The sequence below is a fragment of the Excalfactoria chinensis genome, chromosome 4, assembly GCF_039878825.1.
Source record: "Excalfactoria chinensis isolate bCotChi1 chromosome 4, bCotChi1.hap2, whole genome shotgun sequence".
Lineage (NCBI taxonomy): Eukaryota > Metazoa > Chordata > Aves > Galliformes > Phasianidae > Excalfactoria > Excalfactoria chinensis.
Genome location: NC_092828.1, coordinates 29,664,331 through 29,685,625, shown reverse-complemented (window position 1 = coordinate 29,685,625; position 21,295 = coordinate 29,664,331). Strand labels below are relative to the sequence as shown.

Below are 21,295 nucleotides of genomic sequence, written 5' to 3'. Positions count from 1 at the left end.
CACATACACATTATTCTTCCAATATCTTAAACCATTTGCATAAAAATAACTAAAAAATAATTATGAATTCAACCAAGGTTAAAACCAGACAAATCACTTTGGAGGTAGAATAAAAGCTTTGAATCTCACCTCAGTAATTTAACAAATCCTATTGTATTTTAGATTTGTAGCGTCTATACACTTACTTTGCGAACTGGATATATAGGGTTTACATGAAATATAATGTAAACCTTCAGATCAAGAAGCAAAACAATTAACTGCAAACTGAACATGTTGAGATGTGGGACTGAATCTTTATGTAACAAAATAGGTTAAAACACAAACAAACAAAACCAAAACAAAAATCAATTTCCTGAATGACATCCTAATACATTATGTATGGATATATTATGTATGAAAGCAAATTAATGAAACATAACCCTTCCAATTTATTTAATACCTTTCGTCTGTGCATAAATGGGATCTTCTTATGAATTCCAAGGGGAGAGGGGGGGAAAGAAAGAGATCAGTGATGTTTGCAGAATGAAAATAAAAAAACAACAAAGAACATTTGACAACATCAGTGGAAACGCAATGTTTAAGTAAAGTCTGAAAAACAGAAAAGAAACAAATTAGGCAGGGAACATCCAAAAGGAAAGAAACAGATTGAAAACTATGGGAGAGAAAAAAACAACAACAAAAAAACTTTATAAAAGTGTAAGGCCTCGTTAGTAGATCTGCAGAAACTGACATGCAGGCAGATTAGCAGGTAAGCTTAGCCTCAGTGCTACCATCTCTTGACTGCATTCTTTCTTCCACACGATTGCAGCTGCTCTAAGGCTCAATGACTTCTCAGAACCAGAAGACTAACCCCTTCTGCTTATTTGGGGTGTACCTGACTGATAACACCTCCTTTCTTACACCAAATACACCAGTTCTTTGTTTACTTATGTTTGGTATCTGAAAGAATAGCTTGCTTTTGTAGATGTGTATTGCTCCTATCAAAACCAGCATTATCCATGGCATAGATGCATTTGTCAGAACGACCCAGCATCTTGCAGTTAGCAAATCCAAGTGGCTCTATGGTACAGTGTATTGCATTTTAACCCAACTATTTTTGAGAGCAGCATGAATGCTGTGCTCAGAGCCCTGGCACAGCTGCACCATGGAATGTATTTTGAGGACTCTGGTTACCTAATTGTGTGCTGCCAGGCTGGTTCAGAGGCAGAGCACACCAATGTAAAAAATGCTCTGGGTATGGAAACAACCAGATCTGGCCAAAATAGTAAAAATCCCATTAAAATGCTCCTCTGCCACCAATTCATAGAGAGCACGTATGCCCTGCAGCACAACATTTCTGCTTTGAAGGGATAATATGAATAAAATGGTAGAAAGCAACCTCAGTTTCTCTCCTAGTTAAAATGAACTCATTCAAAAGCCGACTCCCATCTGCTCAGCTAGGATCATGAAATCTCTTATCAAGGCACCAGTGACCTGTGACCTGAAGCCTCTGCTCACCCTGGAGCACTATCTATGTTTCTTGGAACATAGCTTGCCCAGGTGTAATTTCCTACTAAAGACCTGCAGCACATGTCACATGGTGACTGCTGCTCACAGTGGAACCCAGGACACATCTGACATGGTAACTCAGTTTAGTTTGAGCCCACAGCACTTGATTGCAGAAGCTGTGCTCCAGCCGAGGAATAACTGCTGCTACCAGCACTACGACAGCAGCTTTTTCCACGAAAAGGCTGTGAGCTACAATATTGAAGGCAATACAAAAATTAATGCAGGTAATTTAGAAGTGTCTTTATGCCAAATCATGATAGCAACGCATACAAAGCAAGCAGAGCATTTGTGTTAAGTTGTCTATTACATTACTGCACCCTTTTAATTAGCAGCTTAGTTTTCAATGAAATGCATGAGGCCAGAAATGTTACTAATTAAAATAAAACAGGATTCTGACTACATGCTGGCTGGATAGAGGTATTTGTAGCTCTTGTTGCTAAGCAATATGTTTGATGCACAAACCATACAGTGCATAGCTACTGTTCACGTAAGACATTTTTTACTGGATTGGATTACGTTGCAATCACCACAGCAAACAGCAAAGAAAAGGTACCGCAAGAGGAAGCTATCAGAGATAAGAAAACCTGACATATCATCTCCTCTTATTTTTAAAGCAAGCAAAACCAAAAGCCATCAGGGAAGATACAGTCTAAAGGGCACTACAACTGCTGATTAGCTTCTCTCCCACTAAGTATTCACATAACCACCTCCAACAAACTGATCAGATCCCCATGATGTATCTCCTTAAGCAACCCCCCCCCAAAAAAAAACCACCAAAAAACAAAAAGTATGGGGAGATAGGAATCCATGCCATGGAGCATCCTGCTCATGGTGCTCATGATTAGATGCAGCATGCATGATGGGGAGTGGGGAAAAAAACAAAACAAAACAAGAAAAAAAGCTCACAAACACCATGCAGTGAGGTCAGGCAATACTGATGGGGCTTCGTTTTGAGGGGGAAAGTGAGTGAGAGGGGAAGACAGAGGGCAAGAAAATGTAAGAGAAGATAAATGAATGATCGGTGCAAACCATAGTGATGGATCATTCTCACTACATGTGGGAACCCAGGTCAGGGCATGTTCAAACTGCAAGGAGAGAAAGGAAATCAGCAGCAAGCCCTGAGAGCTACAGGTGATGCAAAAATATGCAATGATTTTAAAGGATCACTCCATCAAACAAAACACATCTGCTGCGGCAGATATCAGACACTTCCTTCTACGGGAAATACTGCTGAGGGAAAATGTCAGTGGGCGAGCAGGACTGTGCAGACTAAAGAACAGTGGAAATGCTGAACCACTGCGAGGCTGTCAGCATACAGCCCTGACAGAAACAGTTTTAAACTGATAATCCTTCCAGTTCGCTTCATCGGGAACACAAATGAAACATCGTGTACTTCCTCCCACAAAAGGCAATGCTCTGAGGGAAAAAAAAAAAAAAAAAAAGCAACAAAAAGCCAACTATCTTTGAGAAAAAGACGATTTTCTTTTGTTGCATGGATAATGCATCAGGAAATCATTAAAGATATCAGCCTCTATTTAAATTTCAATCAACTTTCAGGTGTACTTTTATGCTCAAATCCCTCAGTCTCTCCCATGCATGCAGCAGTGCCCCTGGGCCCAGAGCTTCCTCTGGGCCACAGGAAGACGTGTCCCATAGCCCCTGCAGCCCCATTGCCACAGACCTCATCCTACAGCTCTCATGGGACTGTCTGGGGAAACAAACATACCTCAAGTCAGGTTGTAGCTGCAAATCCTAAAGAGGAAGATACTGCTAATATCTTCCTTAAAATAATGTTGTACACTGAGAAAGTGTTCATATGGAAAAGTTTGGAAGTACATTTAAGAGGATTAGCATTACAGTACCAGGAATGGTTTAATTATTCTTCATCTAGAAATTTTAACGCCGTTGGGTATAATTATTCAGTACACACACATTCAAGCCAAGAGACTTCCAGCCCGCGTTCCTCTTTAGGCACCTCTAACTCAGAGAGCTGCATGCCTGGAAGCGTGCCATGGTACAGCTCCATGGGAGATAGCTGCTGCACACTGCTCCCAGCACACAGCATGGGAAATCCGCAGCCGACACAGAGCCCTCCTGCAGCTGGAGAAAGAGCTCAGTGCATGGCTGCAGCAGAGCTGACCACCATGAGAGCTGCTGTTCTGAAGGACCCCAGGGAACCTGCACCTGCGGCTGTGCTTTGATAACACTCTGCTGAGCTGTCACCTGGACATGGCAGTGCTGATCCAGTGACATTTAGAAAAGGACTACAGGCTACGCTCTACTTGGTGTCAATGGAAGCTTACAGTATAACTTTAAAAGAAAATATTAGGTCAATGCTGAACTAATTTAAAAATCCTTCCCATAAAACCTTTGCTTTGGCAATGAATTCAGTGAAATTTCAGCCTGTGCTTAAGTGCTTTCTTGAGCCAAGGATTTAAGCATATGGTTCTCCTGCTACTGTGTTTAATTTGACACAGTTTTTACTCATTGTATGCCTTCACGCTGTTTCACACGCTGCTGTAATTACACAGTAGCTACTTATTAAATTTCATAAGAAAAGTTTGGGCACAATGTTCAAACAGGTGCTTTCTTCTCTGCACTGATTATTGGTTTCAGTAAATTCAGCCTTTGTCCCAAATCCTGCAAGATAACATGCATGTCCGCACTGCAGCAGCTACAGAACAGGGAATCCCAGTTGGCTTATCAGGGTAAATGCAAAGCGCTACAATCCATCCTCTTCTTTCCCATCATAAAGGAAACACTCGTCAAAGCCCATGACATAACGTCCTCCTCTAAAGATTAAGAATAAAGACTCAAAGAGAATTTGAATGATTAATTCTATTTCATTACGTATTTGTCTTCCGTGATTGTTTTCCACTTTCCCCTTTTTCTCCTTCTGCCCACAGACTTAATGAGAATTTCTTAGTTGCTCAGCAGCGCTGTTTTTCCGGATTTATTTTTATTTTTTCAATATTTCCCATCTCTGTTTTTATTATTAAAATTACTATACTAAAACATCGAAAGAATTCAATTTATTATATCAAAGTGTCGAAAGCATTCATAGTAAGAACATCAGGGTTGCACAGGATTTTTTTCTATTTTTCTTAATGGAGAAGGGGAATTCTGGAGAGTTGCAATTGACTTGCACAGCCAAATGGCTAAGGAAATATATTTATTTCCAAGAAACACCAAATCACAATATATAAGTACATTTTACTGTCAAAGCAATAGATACAAGGAAACTTATTATATCAGCTCCTTCCCAAGTCATAGAAGAAATAATTCCTTTCTGTATAGCAGAATATTTTCTGTATTTGCGTAAGTTGATTTTTATTGATTATATTTATTTACTTAAGGCCATTTAAATAAGAAAGTGCATTGAAAGAAGCGGCTAAAAATATTTCATGTACAGTCCTTCCAAAGTTGCAGTACCTACATTTTGGATAGAGCACCAGAAGCTTGTTTTACTGTAGGAATAACTTCATCAGTGTAATTAAGCTTTGTGTGGGACTCACTGCTATACTATGCCTAAAATCAACATCTGATCCCTTCGTGTCACGACTCAGACATAACTCGGATTTCATGGAGAGGAAAGCTTTTTTAAAGTCAAAACCAAAAGAGTGAGACCAAAGAAAGATTTGTACTTTTGGCTGGGGTTAGAAAGGCAAGATTTTCATTAATTCTTTCCAAAACATGCAGTAAGCAAATTGACTGGAGTCTAGCACAACAATTGCTTTCAGCAGCACAGAACTTCAGTGGGACCCAGAAATTATCCCAGGGTTAGTAAATAAACCTTTAAAGTAGTTTCAAGGCAAACAATCTCAATTAGGGGCAGGATGCTCTTACCATCAAAACCATCTTCTTCTGTCCCTAATTCATCATCTGAGCAGATGTTCAGCACATTCACCAGCATCTCTGTCACTAGAGGAAAACAAATGCAAAATGTTGGTATCAAGCTCTCCTGGTCTGTCAAAGAGCCAACTCCAGCTCTCACGGTAATGAGAATGAAAATTCAGTACACAAATTGCACCCATTTTTTAAACGTGGATCTTACTTTATGCATGTAATAATACAAGCATGGAGTGTCTGGTGAAGTAAATAAAAGGGCAGCTGGTATAGTTTCCCAATAGCAAATTGTTCTAAACATAATAATCACTGCATTAAGTAAATGAACCTAAATAAAATAAAAATATTAATAATAATAACAATCTCTGCCACTGTCAAACAAGTAGGTAATTTCTGGGTTTCTTTTTTACACCTCAATATATCTTTTATTTTTAAACAACTTGGACAACAGTGTTGACTGCTCTTCTCTTGCTGCTGCATTGCGATAGGATTTCAGTTTGCATAGCAACTGGAATGACATTCCAAATGAAAAATTATAGCAAGAGTAATGACAATAATACTTTCATTACTACAGAGGCTTTAATAAACACTAGTTTTAGTTCAACAAAGCATTAGCCCTAGTGAGATGCCAATTAAGGGGAAGCATCCCTTATAACCCAGGAGAAGTAGTACCAAAACAAATGTTGGTAAATTCAGAATACGTTCAGCTTGTTTGCTTTCCAACTCAGGAATGGAGAGGCCAGCCTCAGACCACCTGTACACTCAGCCCTTTTGAGAAACGGCAAGAGTGAGGCACTCCTGAGAGCACACAGAGAACAGCCAAAATCCCAACAAAAAGAAATCACAGCCAAGTAAACGGGATTTAGAGATCAAAAAAGCTGAATTTATGAGGTAAAATGTGAAATCATTAGCAGGCTGATAAAAACTCCACTACATCTACACATAGTAAGCAACATTAAAATGGTTACCAGGCACAGCTAGCCTTGCACTAGCTACACAGATTGAAAGTTTAAATTTTTGAAACAAATGGTTATTAAAATTCTCTTCTGTGACAACTATGATGGTTTGAAACATAAGAAGGGTGGAGCAAAGCTGTATTTTTCCTAAATTAGTGCAGGATTTAATATTGTTTCCTTTGACAATATTAGTGGAAAGACTTTCCACACTAATAATGACAAATGTAACTAACTGCTTCCTACCTTTGTTGGCCTTTGAGGAATAAAAAAAATCTATAAAAGAAGAGAATTAAAAAGCTGTATAGAACATCAACTCTTACACTCCGTGAATTTTGTTTCGCAGAAAGGGGAAACACTGATTTTACCTCCTCTTCCCTGGGCTTCATAATTTGCAAGCAATTGCTAACAGTGCATGAGAAGATATGAAGGAGAACAAATTAAGACATAAGAGTGGATGTGTTGTCCGGATCTCACTCAATCTTGACTGCACATTCTGTAGTCCCAGGGTTTCATCTATGGGAATGTCAATAGGAGACCTCTGGGAAATGGTCTGACAGAGCATCCTACAGAACTGCCATGTATATGCAGAACAGACTCATTGTAAGAACAGAGTCTGCATGAATTTATGGTCAAACAAAATGAAAGCATTTTATCTGCCTCACAAAAGTCTGAAACGTGCATCAGCATGGATTATGTAATGTCTCCATTAGTGGAAACAGCTGTCTATTCTCAGTTAATCCTCATTTTATTGTCTATCTGTTCTGTTCACAGAGACCTCAGCCATGTCACCGGCAGCTTTTCTAGTACAAAGAAGTGGCTGCAAACAAAGCCAGTCATGACTGCAGGTAAGAGCCACAGCAGGCTGCATTTTCAGTTGCCTATTAAGAGAGAACTGTTTTTCCAAGCAGCTTTTATGAGTTTATTGTAGTTTTCTGGCAGTAATTGCTGTTGCAGCAATGTACTATAATGGATGGATCAAAGCAAGCCTCATCTCAGGCCCTGAATAAAATGACTTGGGTTTAAGCAGTTTGCATTATGTATTCATTTAATGTTAGACTAAAGCTTTTTTTTGTGCCCTTTGTGAGCTTGCCATTCACAGCATGAAGTTGTCTTCAGGCAAGATCTGGAGCATCATGTTTCAATAACACATGAGCTACATTTTATGGTGAGTCTTCTCACCAGCAATGAGGCACCATACACTCTGGGTGGACATGGGGCTTAGAGGTACATTTTCTTTAACGTCATCTCTGCTATCATGGAACAATAAACCAGAGTGTGTCTTAGCATCACCAGCTCTGCATTTACTGGTGAAAAAGAAAACCATCATCACCTTATCATGGCAGGTCAGCTGGATAAGGCTGTAAACATAATGTAGTAAAGTCTGATGTGATGTCCTTCAAGCAGAGAACAATATCCAAGGGAATTCCCAAGAGGTTATAAAGCAACAGCTTATAAAATAAAAAATTCATTCAGTGAATTCGCCTCTGGCCTGCAATGTCACAAAATCTATTTCTACTGCAGATACAATGGCAACATAGCCTGAAAAGAGTGGAAATTATAAAAAAGAAAAAACAAACGGGAGAAGTGTGGTTAACCTTTGGAAATTGCTTGTCCCTGTGGCCTGTTTCTTCAAATTTGTCTTTGAAAGCAACTTATCTGTCTTTAAATTATTCTTGTCATTTCAAACAAGCTATGTCACGTGCACAGTGACTAACAATCCATTCTACAGCTTCTAAGAACATATGAACAAAGCAAATGTACGTACCTTTCTCACCCACAAACGGCAAGGACCAGGTAAACACATCCATGAAATTTGGAAGCCAGTAAGGATGAGGGGAGCAGTTGAACTGCCTGATATTCATAACGTTGTTCTCATATTTCAATACCGCAGCTAAAATAACAGAAAGAGTCAAAAGATGTCAGCTACATCAACAACTCACTCTCAGACCAGTAACACTGGTAGTATTCATAGCCTTCAGGGCTGCAAGACCAGCTTTCAACCACTTGACGCCACATCAGCAGCACTTGACTGCTAGTTATGATAGGATATAACCTCATAGAAGTCAGAAGCCATTTCCAGTCTGGAAGCAGTGTCATCTGCTAGTGCTAAGATGTGTTGCTAAATGAACTATTAACTTTTTGAGTACACATAAATATAGTCTCTGGCACCTGACACCAGAAAAGGATAACAAAGACTACCCACACCTGTTCCTTCTGTATAGTTATCCGAGCTTCTCACAGTCACCCTTAGGAAATAATAAATAAAACGTTTATCACTCATATCTTGAATGCTACTTTTTCAGCGAATATTTTCAACATATTTCATTCATGATAACATACAACAGATCATACTTTCTTTTCATATTACCCAATCCCTACAAACATGAGTCTGTCAGAATGCACAGTAATAGGATTTGTCTTGTTCCATTTAAAATTCATATAATTCTTGTCAAGAGTCTTTAATAGAAAAAGACTACATCTGCTACCATGCAGAAATACAGTTACTTATGCTACAGCTAGAACACTTCTAAAGCACCTTGTCAGTGCTAACTTGTGTTAATGGCTTCAGGTTCCTATCTGAAACAGGATCTGAATTACTTCAACTTATTTTTCCAATACTCAGAACAAAGTAAATGAAAGCACTGGAAAATGTATCAGTAAGAAACAGCTATTTATTTCTAGAAAAGATCATGCTGTGCTCAGGCCCAGTGCCGATGAAAGTCAAATGAAAGAGGGAAAGGATGAATATTGCTTGGGTATTGCCAAGAGCACCAAGACTGCAGGCAGGAGAGAATATCAATTCTCTCCGGGGCAACATCAATTTGTCTAGGGAGGCATAAAGTAATAATGTCGAAAATGCAAAACATCACATAAAATGAAGCCTAACATAAACCTAGATAACTGTCCTTATCAAAACTTGATTTCTAAAGCATTAACTTTGCCCAATGTTAAGCTAATGCTGTTCCACAGCAAATCTAGACTTTTATGCAATTTTAACATTTTTATAGCCTGAAGTAATTACTACAGTGCTGTAGATGACTCAAACCTCTGGTCATTTACTGAGACCACATGGAAGAAGACTGAATGGGGATAGGTACTACAGCTGTTTGGATCACAGGTCCTCCTGGTGGCTTTAAAAGAAAATTCTAAGGAAGGAAAACCAAGTGCTAAATTTCTGTTGTTCACTTTATGGTCTATATGCCTCACCTTGGGAAACAGTAAAGCAATTTAATCCTTCTCCGCCCCTCTCCTCACCCCCCAACTCTTTTACCTGTCTTCTCTTAAAGATCTTAAATAATCTAATAGCATCTTAATACTGTAATTGAAGACTCAATTTGCTAACGCTATCTCTAACCTTATTAGTGTATACTTTAATTTACAGAATACGTTTCTTAAAGTTAGTAATTTCTAGAATTATGCAGATGTATTTATTTTGTACATGCGCATATTTATGATGTATGGAGCCATTCATGGAGCAAATATTTCTTTGTTTATAGAGAGAAAGGCAATTTTGAGATGACCACCTAAGACAATAACTGTCTCCAACAGAAAGAGATTAAAGTTCTTAAAGAAGACAAGTAAAGGAGACTGCAGATGAGAGTTTTCATCAACATGGGACTATGGCAATACAGTTGAAGTTTACAAAGAAAGCAAGAAGCGTACATGATAATACCATCACAAATGAAACAGCAAGAATCAAAAGTATGTCAGAAACATAACGCATCAAAGACACAGACTGCAAGGCATATTGTATTTGGTCTTCCCTTTTCCACCTGTCTTTTTCATTTGTACCTCCCCCCAGGAGGAACACAGTTCCCGTGACTGGTTACTACTTTGCAGCCAGGGCCAGCAATGAAGTTGCATGACTTCAATATATCCAAAAACATGGGGAATTCACTGAAAGAGGTGAACAATTAACTCCAACTATTCACCTGTTTCCACTGACTGAAGTGTTTCAAGCTGTATTTTTTTTTTTATCTTTTATTATTTTTAATGTACAACGTCGTTGCTAAAGGCCTTATGTTTTTCTGCTGCTGACAGGCTGGAAGTGACCTGGGAATTTCTGAAGCCTGCTTGCTGGTGCACACTGAAAGCAGATTGCTAACATTTACGTGAACTTCTGCCAGCTAGACACCCTTAATTTAAATGAAGCACATTTGACTCTTGCCCAATCTAGTCTCAGTTGGCAGCCATTCTGCTTTTCAGTAAAAATGGCTTAATACTGCTATTAGCAAAAACGAGAAAACTAGTGTGAATGCTCTTAATATTTCCTTCACTTTTTTGCTTCAATTACTGAGGACACATCAAAATTCATTCTTCTATTACAGTGACACAATTGCATAATAAAAATAAATAGCTTGCGGCTTTGCAGTAAAAATGAATCAAAACCACACAAACTTAATGGATGTGAAGATTCATTCAGGAGGACTAAAACTCCAATTGATTCATTTTAGTGAGTTGAGGGAACGTAGTTTCTCTTCCTGCTATTTCTCCAATTTACCATCAAATTTATTCTAAGTTCTGTGAAAGACGAATCTTTTACAGAACTGCTTATTTATTTAAACGTGCCTCTAAAAAAGACTGTGTTCTAAGCAAGGCAGTTGGCAAAAATGAAGTTGTATGGTTTCAGGGTTGGCTTTTTTGTTTGGCTTTTTTTTTGAAGGAAGATGATTTATTTTGAGATTACTGTACAAAAAATGTTTTTACATCACCTTATTAATTTATATACCTAAACATCTTAGAAAAGCAATTTTCAAGAATGGTATTTTAAAAGCAGTTCTCCTCTGTAAGTAACGTGTGTGGTTTCCCTGTAAATGACTTTAAGAGCCACTTGAAGGAAAAGAAATAAAAGCTGTACAACAGAGTAGCATAATAACAAGGAAGGAGTTGTTCTCAAATAACTCCATTCTTAAAAGAGTAAAGTAAGGCCAGGTAGTTACTAGTGTCACAAATACTTTTAAATTTAAATTTGCAATTTACAATCTTTAATTTACAGGTGTAATGTACATCAAACATTTGACTATCTAATACGATGACTTTACACAGGTCAGCTCTTGCTTAGTACTCAAAGGGAGAAAACTTCAGCTGGATCAGGAAGAAAATGCTGCTTTTCTGAGCTTTGCTGGCCCCTTGCTTTTTTCTGTCTCATAGATCTGTACTTCCTTTGTTGGCTCAGAAAAGGTTTGGGGGTTTCACCTCTGCTTCATTCTCAACTTCACATTACTCTGATGCATAAGTAGCTACAGAAAATCTCAGTGGCCCTGATGGAACAGGAATCTTTTGAAGATTATATGACTGTAGGCCACATGGTTGCTGGTTGGGGAGATGGAACAAAGTGGGATGCATTCCTTTGGCTGTGAAACCGGTAACTGAGCAAAACCTGGCTCTCTCAAACATTTATTTCTAACTTCAGTTGCTTGTTATGCAGCCCCTATAATTCTCATTCCAATACTATACTCAAGACACTAGCAGAACAAGCCACTGGTCACAGTTTTATATTCTATAATCACCAAGAAAAGCAAGAATCTTATTTTCTTATTCCTAAACAGTCACACACATTTTAACTTCATTTTGGTACTCACTGTTGTAAATGAGTTTTAGAAGCCAATGTTTTGTAAAGTGAAGATGTGCAGATATCCTAAATGACATTATACCTCTTTCCAGTGCTTGTAAACTGAGATATAGGATGCTGAAATCGCATTAGAATGAAATGAAACACTAATGCAGCAGGCAATGAGCATTCGTACTGTTTAGTTTTAAGCACTTAACAGCAGTACCTATGGCTGTAAATATGGGTGGTGGTAAATGTGCAGGTGAAAAACCTCCTTCCTTCAGCATGGAATGGAGACAGCTCTTCTGCCTCCTCAGGGTAAAGCACAAGCACCTGATGCTACCCAAGACTGCCATCGCTTCAGTCTCCCTCTATTACAGAGGAGCCTCAATCACCCCCGTGTCCTGTGTTGTACCTGTCAGAGCTGAGTGGTTATCTCAGATCCCTCTGACATAAAAAATGGCACTTGAAAAACCTGTATGTTGGGAGATGAATTAAGGCCTTAGGCAAAGTGAACAACATTAAACTGTGTGCCCTATTGTTCATGCAAACACTCAAACACATCATACAACCTGCTTCGAGTGCTGTTGAATATTTTTCCAGTGCAAATTAATTGAAAACCTGTTTGTCAGAGGAAGACAACTGATCACGGTAGAAATACCAGCCCAGGATAAACTCTATGTATTTTAAATTCTATTAAAACAATCACAAAGCAACTTCAACAACTAAGTTAACTAATTTTCTTGTATTTTTTTTTTTCAGAATGCTCATCCTGCATTTAGAAAATAAAAGTAGTGGAAGTTCTCTCAAATTCTCCGCATTAAACACAGAATCTCAGTTTCTGACTTGATGCCAAATTAACTTCAGTGTTAACTGTGCAACTGGGAGCAGTACTTTCTCCTCCAGCAGAGTTGCTAAGTAACCACAGCGTTTGCTGCCTGAGACAGGTCAGGGATAAGGGCCAGTGAAATGCTTATGGAGTTTAAACATTTTTAAAGCAAAGAAAGACTTGCGGTGCACGATAATGAAGTAAATAATACAATAATGAAGTAGGGCTAATTGCGGTTGGAAATTCCGAAGAATTTCATTTGACACGTACAATTGTATCTTCAAAAGAAATAGCGTCATACATCTCTGCACTGGCAATGAGATGGCCTAAATATCCCAAGAGCTTCTCCTTAGAAGCTTTTGTTTCCTTGAGAAGGCCTCATCACAAAAGCAGTGATAGAGCATTCAACAGAACTGACAGGGCAAACAGAAGGTTGCACAGCTTCCCTTTCACATGAAGGGGTTATTATTTCTGAAAGATCATCTTTGCCTTCCAGGTACGTTATTCTTCTTCCAGTATGAAAATAACTTTCTACCAGACCCATCCGCATCAGGTGTATTTCTCAGAATCTATCAACAGTCTACTACATGCTGACGCTTTATACACACTTGACTGATATGCTACTTATCTGATTTGTTAACGAGCACATCAATGTACATCTGGTCTTGATTTTTCTAGTATTCCATACTCCCCTCTCCACTGCATATTTCCTTCGTTTTTTTCCATCATCTGCTTTTCCTTTCAGCAGCAGCACATGTACTTCGAAAAATGTTGGAAGGGATGTACTACTTTCTTCAGCAACTTTGGATTCTCTAGTGGTTATCTCGTCACTATGAAACCTACTCGTTTAAAAACGTTCAGAATAGTCTGTCTTTAGACAGCTAGTTAAAATTGTTCACTCAGCCAAAAAGCACACATATGCATTCATGACACCAAAGTGACAGCCAGAGACTAAAATATTAAGTATTGCCAATAATTAACAAATAAATTGCAGGCCTCTGTAGACCTTTTGTAAAATCTTTGCTGTTGTCGTGGCACAAACAACATTAAAACAAGTCCTAATTAAGGCAGCAAGAGCTACTAAAAATTGAAATGTGGGAATGAAAGTTTAAACACTGTACAAGGCCAACGGGTCATACAATGCAGTAATTCTTGGTAACCTCTTACTATTGCGGCAGAGAATTTCTCCTGGTGATGGGCATTCTAGAACCAAGAGGTAAATCTTGGTTTCCTGATCAGTACAACCTTCATCTTGAAGTCACAGGTAGCTATTATAATCAGCTATCAAAATTAGGAAGATTTTTCATCTTCTCCAAGAATATCCCTCTTAGAAGACTACCAGTGTACCAGTATTCCTCGTAAAAAGATTTCGTAATTAACTTACAAAATCTTTTTTCTTTATGTCTTTTAATAATATGAGCGCATAAAGGTTTGGGAAAGTTATGAAACACCAAATAGAAACTTAGATGTTGCCAAAAAAGTATGCATGAATTCTCTGCCTCTGCCAATGCTCTTCATTATAATAAATATGGAAAGTATTAATAACAATAAGGAGACACTAAGCTCCCCACATCTATGTACTTTCTGAGTCTTGGAACATTCTGAAAGCATCTCTCTGCTTCCACTAACTACAGTGGGACCTCCAACTGTAATTTCTTCATTGAAAAACCCAACTTTGGCACCTGAAGTCATGTATGTGTGTGGGCTGGGGCTGTGACAGGACCAGCAGCCACTTGATGGCTGAACAACTCAAACAGACTTCAAGACGCCATGGCCAGTAACCAGAAGGATGCAGAGAACTCCCTCCAGTGCCAGAATCCAGGGGTTCCAGCCAAAAGAGATTCCCATGGCAGATCAAAACTGTGACAGCATATGCGAAGGGTCCATAACATCACTATTAACAGTAGATTTGCTGAATGTGGTTTCGTTTGGGGTATCTTGTCTACAGCTACTCCTGCTGAATTTCCATTTGCTCTAGGAATGTTCCCTGTCTGCTCTTTGTGTCAGTATCTGATTCCAGTGACTGACCTACAGCTGGGATTGAATAAAGCCTTAAAGCTAGCAGCCAAGCATAGTCCTGGTGAAGTGCTCTGAAGATGTACAAGAAGGTATAGCTGCTTTAATGGAAATGAGAACTATTAACCAAGGATATGAAATGAGAATTCCTAGCCCCTTGTAGATTTCTTCCCTTTTTAATAAATAAGTAAATAAATAAATAAACCTAAAAGCAACATTATTATTTTAAAAAAACAAAAAACAAATCTGGAACACAGCCTTTGTGCCAGTAGGAGATGGGAACTCTAATGAAGTTATGCAGGGTGGCTCTGGTAACTAAGTTACAACCAGAAGCATTTTAAGAACGTATATTAGAAATGGAAGGCACTAGTAGGACAGTAGCTGCCTTTTTAAAGGCTGACAGTAACCAAAAACACAATGGTTTGGTTTAAATATCAATCAGGTTTCGCACCGATGCACAATGAGTCAGCTAGAGCAACTGCTCTGCAACACCTCTGTATGGGGGTGTCCTCCTTCACCTCCTGAAATTAGCCAGCTAGAAAGCTCTGCATTCTTTGTATCTACTGCACATCAAGCATGTCAACAAGTGGCTTTTTTTTTTTCTTTTGGACTGCTTTAGGATGACAGAGTTTTTCCTTTCTTGAACAGGGAAGCAAACGCCCAAATGCTATCGAGATGAACGTGCATGAGTAATGCGTCATGAAAAAATATGCATGATGTGCTTTAAAAGCCAAGAGCCAGTGCAGACAGTCACATGAAATAATGCATCAGAGCTTCTAATGAGAGAAAAGGAGGCAGTTACACAAAACAGAAATGCATTAGAAATCCACTAAAGGTCAGTTTTTAAAGAAAAAAAAAATACATTATATGTTAAGGAGTAGCTGCTGCATTAGCGCTGCTCTCCCACCACTGTGATTGTGCATCCAAATGTCACTTGTGACCGCAGGTGGTTATCAGCTCTCAGAAACTGGCCCAGAACCTTTTACCAGCAAGGACTTTCCACCAGTTTTAAGGTTTCCACAGTGGGAAACCTGAGATGAGTGAAATGACTCTGCTTTGAAATAGAGATAATAGAAAGGCAGTTCTTTTTCACCACCCAAACTTTGAGCTTTAAAAATTCAAGATTTTGAATTTTATAAATCATTACTTCACAATTAATGCCTTCATGACAAAATCCGATGCTGCTCACCCACTACCTCTATGTGCATGGAACTGCCTTCATGTATTATGAAGCAGGAGGCAAATGCTTTATGTCACACTACTTCTCCAGGCCTGTCATCAGACTGCGCTCTGCCCAAAGCAGCCAACTCACAGCACACTTTTCCACCAAGACCAGCGCTACTGCCAAGAAAATTAACACATTCCTTGTTTCATCCTGCTCTTTTTGGGTTGTTCCTGTACTATTTACTTTTACAAAAATAGCTACTGACAGCTCCACTCAGATGGTTATTTTGCAGAATGTTCTTATTAATTTTTCCACAAGTTAATACGCATTTTGAGAACGGCATGAACAAAACTTGTTACCTAACAGGGAACTATTTCTTCCCTGCACATACATTGAGTGGCAAACAGCTTTCAGATTAGAAGTTTTATAATATGAAACAATGCCTGAGGAAGCCTTCCTTTGCAGGTTTGCAAGAAGAAAAAAAAAAAAAAGAAGAAAAAAAGCTTTTGCAGGCATGTATTCAAATTAAAAACATCTCTGCTCGGGGATTGATGTCTTTGCAATGAAACCGCTTTTCCCATTGGGAAAAAAATATATATATTTTTCTCACTAACATACAAATAACATTAGCTTTACTGGGAATGGGAGGAAGTAGACATTACCAATCATTTAAAGATATTGGAGGACAGGTTTATTAGAATGTTTTACTTTCAGAAAGAGGTTTGTTTTCTTTCTAGTTCATTAAGAGATTGCAGGGAATGCAATAAACGCAGAGAAGCTGCAAGCACTCGTATTCATCAGAGCCTTTACAGAGTGACCAATGATTGCCTATTTGTACAACAGCCTTTCTTTGGCTAATGGAATTTTATGTCCTACCTAATTGCTTTCAAATGATTAATAAACAACTCAGACAATATGTATTCCAAGCCCTACCCACTGTTTGTTAGCAGGCTAGAAGGTTTGTGTGTACAAACCCCATTAGTTTTCTTGGGGAGCAGAAAAGGGACCAAAATAATTACATTGAGCACTGATCTCCAAACACACCAACATCAGCGCTTCATAAAATACTTCTCTTGGTTAACAGAGCTGTTTTTAGTGTTGTTTCCTGTATAACATTTATTTAATAACTTGCAGCCAAAATACAGAAATATCCTAAGGCATATTAGAGTCTACAGTTATATTCAGAGGCCTACATCTGCCCGTAATAAACTCAATTAAATCTGCATTAAGTAATAAACTGAATGGTCATGAACTAATAAATAGAAAAAGGAGAGAAAAGGAAAAATAATGTAATACGTTTGAGCAAAGAAGTACAGTCTACTGTATATCAATAGAAATCAAATCTTACCTTTGTTATTGTATACATCTAGATAGTTTGGTGCTGAAAAAATTGTGATTAGTGAAGGGAAGCCTGTGGTTTGGCTTTTCCTGTACATGCGATACCTAAAGGAAAGAGGAGATATTAATTATTGTCCTTTGTTGAAACCTCACCTATCACTGACCAAATACAGTGCAAAAAACACAAGTACGTTACTGCACTGGCATTTAGAAATGCCAAGACAGAAGACGTGCATATGTGCTCTTTTTAAAACAGAAAAAATAGAATTCCTGCAGATTTTTTCATTATTTCCACTGGGGATATCTAGAAACCCACATATTACAAAATGCAACTCTGACTGCAATGTAGCACAGCAGAAGTTGGTTTTTTTGTTTGTTAAGAATTTGTTTATGGCCCATCCCTGCACACGTGGCACCCCGGGACGCTTCCAGCACTTTGTCTCTCACAGGATTAAGTGAAGACCAGCATCAGCACTCCTCCCTTCAGAAGAGAAGGCATGTTCTCCCTGAGCCTCCGGCTGCTTACACTCCTTAATGTGCAAGTGATGGCAAGGCAGGGGAGGTTGAAAGTAGAGAAAGGAATAGGAACCAGAGGGTCAGATATTTTCAGTGCTACATCTAATCTAATTGTGTCTATTAGCCAACTTATTAGTGCTTGCATGCTTTCATTACTTAAACGTTCTGCGTTAGGAAAAATAAAAGGCTTACTGGACCAACAGAGCAACACATAATCAGTTGAGCATTAAATCTGCAAGTAACTGAAAGCCAACTCATCAAACAGTATTTTTGTCTTAATTTGACACAAGCAACACCAAATATTTCTCGGTAGTCTTAAGCTACAAGAAAATGAAGAATGTGGAGGCCATCCACGATAGCTGCACTGAAACCATTGTAGAGACTCAGCGCAATCCTTTCAACAAAACTTTATATTTCACCCTTTATTGGAAAGCAATACAATAAAAATGAAATTTCATTACCCTTGGGTATCTCATGCCAGTTATTTTTGGCAGAGAAATACCTTGCTTTTAATTGCATTGAGGTTTTTAAGGATGCGATAATTCAAGCATTCAGAATAGCTTTTTATATGCACAGTGCGTATCGACCTAAGTCCTACCCTATCACCACTTTATCTGTTATTACTGTTCAGCTTAGGTAAAGTTTCTACCTCCAAATAAACACAGTAAACACATAATTAATTTATGCAATACACCCAAAGGTTTTTATTCAGATACCAGCCCTTCATCAAAACTTCAGAGCTATGGTACATTCAACAAATTTCCATGGTGAAGTATAAAACCAGAAGGTCCAGAAATCTGATAGATTTGAGAGGGAACAGTTCTGGCCACCATGAGCCAAACTGCTTCCTTGGCATCATGGCAGTCTGTGTCAGCCACATTTGAAAAATTTATTTTGCTAAGCTGAATTGATTTCCCCTCCCAAATCTGGCATCCAAATAACTTCTGATCATTTTATGCCACTTAAAATCACTCAGGGAAAGTGGGATATACAAGGATTCATTAAGACATGTAGCTCAGTAGTAATCATGTGAGAGACTGCACATTCTAATGCCAGTGCATGCTTTTGTACCATTAATAAAAAGCAATTTTACATTGCAGGAGCTCTTAAGTTTTGCAGTTCTCTCTCACTGCAGTTTCTCCCGGTGACCTCTCCATGCACACTTACCCAGCATCCTGGGCTTCATGAGCTCGGAGTATAGATAACAAGTTATTGTGCTGTAGGAATTCACACACAGCAGGGTAACTGTTGGAGGAAAATAATAGCACCTGTTATGGTATTACTGGAAGCATCACACTTAGCTCTAGCTTTCAAAAAATCATCCAATATGCATCATTCATGAAACCAGTCCTGCTTTGCTGGCACATTTCAGCAGAGACAACACTTGAAGCAGCATTTTCTTCTCCCATCCCATAAATGTACAATGGAAACACTAAAAATCTGCAATTTACTACATAACAACCATGATGCAGCCTGTCAGAAAGTTGTTTCTTCTACTGTACTTTTAGATTCAATGAGCTCAGAACAAGAAAAAAGCAATAAAATGGTTGCTTGCAGCACAAAACCTTGTCCCCTAACTGCAGTAAGCACAGGCTGCTTGCAGACACCAAGCAATAAGGTAGAAGAGAGAAGGAGAAACAAAGAAGAAAGGCAAAACAGTCTTCAAATTACATTTGTGATCTTATGAATGTCACATCTCTGATAAACAAGAACTTTCTCCTTAGCAACTGAAAATATGGATTGCATGACTTCTGAACACCCCCAAAGCACGCTCATTGAATGTACTTTTACGAGATATATTCTACTGTATGAAGAGAAAATCATTAGATGAAAATGGCTCAAATCCCTCTGTCATGATATTTTTCCTGCACATGATTAGTGCTGCTTTCAAATGGTGGAGCCCTTCACCACCACCTTTGCATCATGAAATCCATTCTTACTGTTACAGACACTGAACAAGAATGAACAAGAACAACTTGTATGCAGTTTTGTCAGTACAAGTGTGAAACAACCATTTTTTTTAGAGAAAAGATTTTTAAAATTATAGCTAAATACATGTTAACAGAACTTGAAATTACTCCATACTGCTAGTTTCTAAAACAAGCTGTTTATTGTTGTAACAGAAGTTTTCTTGCTTTTAAACCAACGATGATTCTCCAGGTGTGTATTAAACGACAGCCAGCATGAAGGCCATCTACCACTTAAAGACAGCAAGCAGAACACCACCTATCCTAAGTAAGTTAATACAGAACTGACCTGGCTTCCTCTATCAAAAGAAGGAGTAAAAGAAAGAGTAAAACACAATTAAGAATGTGCTTTTAGAAGTGTAAGGGTGAAGCAGAAATGGAATAAAAACAACTCTTCACACATCTGACAAAACCTTATCGAACCCCTTAAAAACATGCAAGGGCTGGGAAAGACTGTTTAACCAGACGGCAGATGTGGAAGCTCTTCTCTTTTTCCTCTCAAGTAAATCCTATGCAATTTGTTTTGCTTTATGCAGATTTATTTCTCACCCTTGAAACCAAGAGCTCATTGAGCTGACTGCTTTCTCTTCATCCTGGCAGGGACGTAAGCACCCCATGAGTTAGCAGACGGCCCTGCTCCAAATCCCTCTGCCTGGTGATCCTCTTCCTGAAAGGCACTTTCAAATTTCACCTTCCTCACTGGCAGAGATCCAGCGTGGTACTGGCCTCACTTTCAGAGCAGCTTAAAGAAGTTGCATTTAAAACATTTAACCTGGGGATAAAGCAAGTGTTGCCACCTCCTGTCACTAACTTCTGATTAATTAATGCTCTAAAAAATACAAAATCCCATAATAAATAGATGAAAGGGCTGGTATGCCGTGCTGTCCTGACACCACTGATGCCCCTCTAGCATCAGCAGACAGAGATGTCCAGACATTCTTCCAGCTTGCCTTTACCAGAACTCCCTGATGAGAAGCACAGCCTTCTGTCTCATAGGAGGCCTTGTGAATGTGGCCTGTCCCACAGCAGAACCTCAGCTGTGACTGGGAGATGCATCCAGCAGATGTTTTCCTGGATTTGAGGCCCAGGATGAAGATCACAGATGTTACAGTTCTCTCTTTCCACTTCTGGGTAAGCTGGAGAGCAACAATCAGAACTGTTGCTTAAAGAAATAAAAGAAAAATCAAACCAACTGACAAACGGTGTAAACTTCAGAAAACAGCTATGAAATTCTACCTCATGGCTGAAGAAAGAGCAGAACAGATTCTGTATTAACATCCACTCACAATGCTATTTTTCAATGATTCCTGTAGTTCAAATAATAGAGCAGGCAGAAAGGTTTATAAAAGGAAATACGAAGAGCTGGGGAAGACACAACTGCATCTCTACGATCACTTTTGTGGTGGTTCTGTGGCACAATGGGCTCACAGCGTGCCTGCAAACAACGCAAACCAACCTGTAGTGTCCCTGAGTCTCTGTGTGTAACTTACAATCAGGTATCGCTGGTGGATGGTAAGCTGGACGTGAGTCAGTAATGTGCCCTTGCAGTCCAGAAAAATGCAA

The 21,295-nt window shown here is 38.8% G+C and overlaps 1 protein-coding gene across 4 annotated transcripts in view; it reads right to left on the bottom strand.

Annotated features, from left to right (window-relative positions):
• PPP3CA (protein phosphatase 3 catalytic subunit alpha) overlaps positions 1 to 21,295 on the bottom strand; it is a 189,125-nt gene that overhangs the window by 14,509 nt on the left and 153,321 nt on the right. For all 4 annotated transcript variants that reach the window (XM_072336803.1, XM_072336799.1, XM_072336801.1 and 1 more), the window contains exons 7-10: positions 18,933 to 19,010; positions 17,260 to 17,354; positions 8,116 to 8,241; positions 5,395 to 5,469 (exon numbers count right to left, since the gene is read on the bottom strand). In XM_072336803.1, the coding sequence (XP_072192904.1) occupies positions 5,395 to 5,469; positions 8,116 to 8,241; positions 17,260 to 17,354; positions 18,933 to 19,010 (374 nt within the window). The remainder of the gene's footprint in view (positions 1 to 5,394; positions 5,470 to 8,115; positions 8,242 to 17,259; positions 17,355 to 18,932; positions 19,011 to 21,295) is intronic.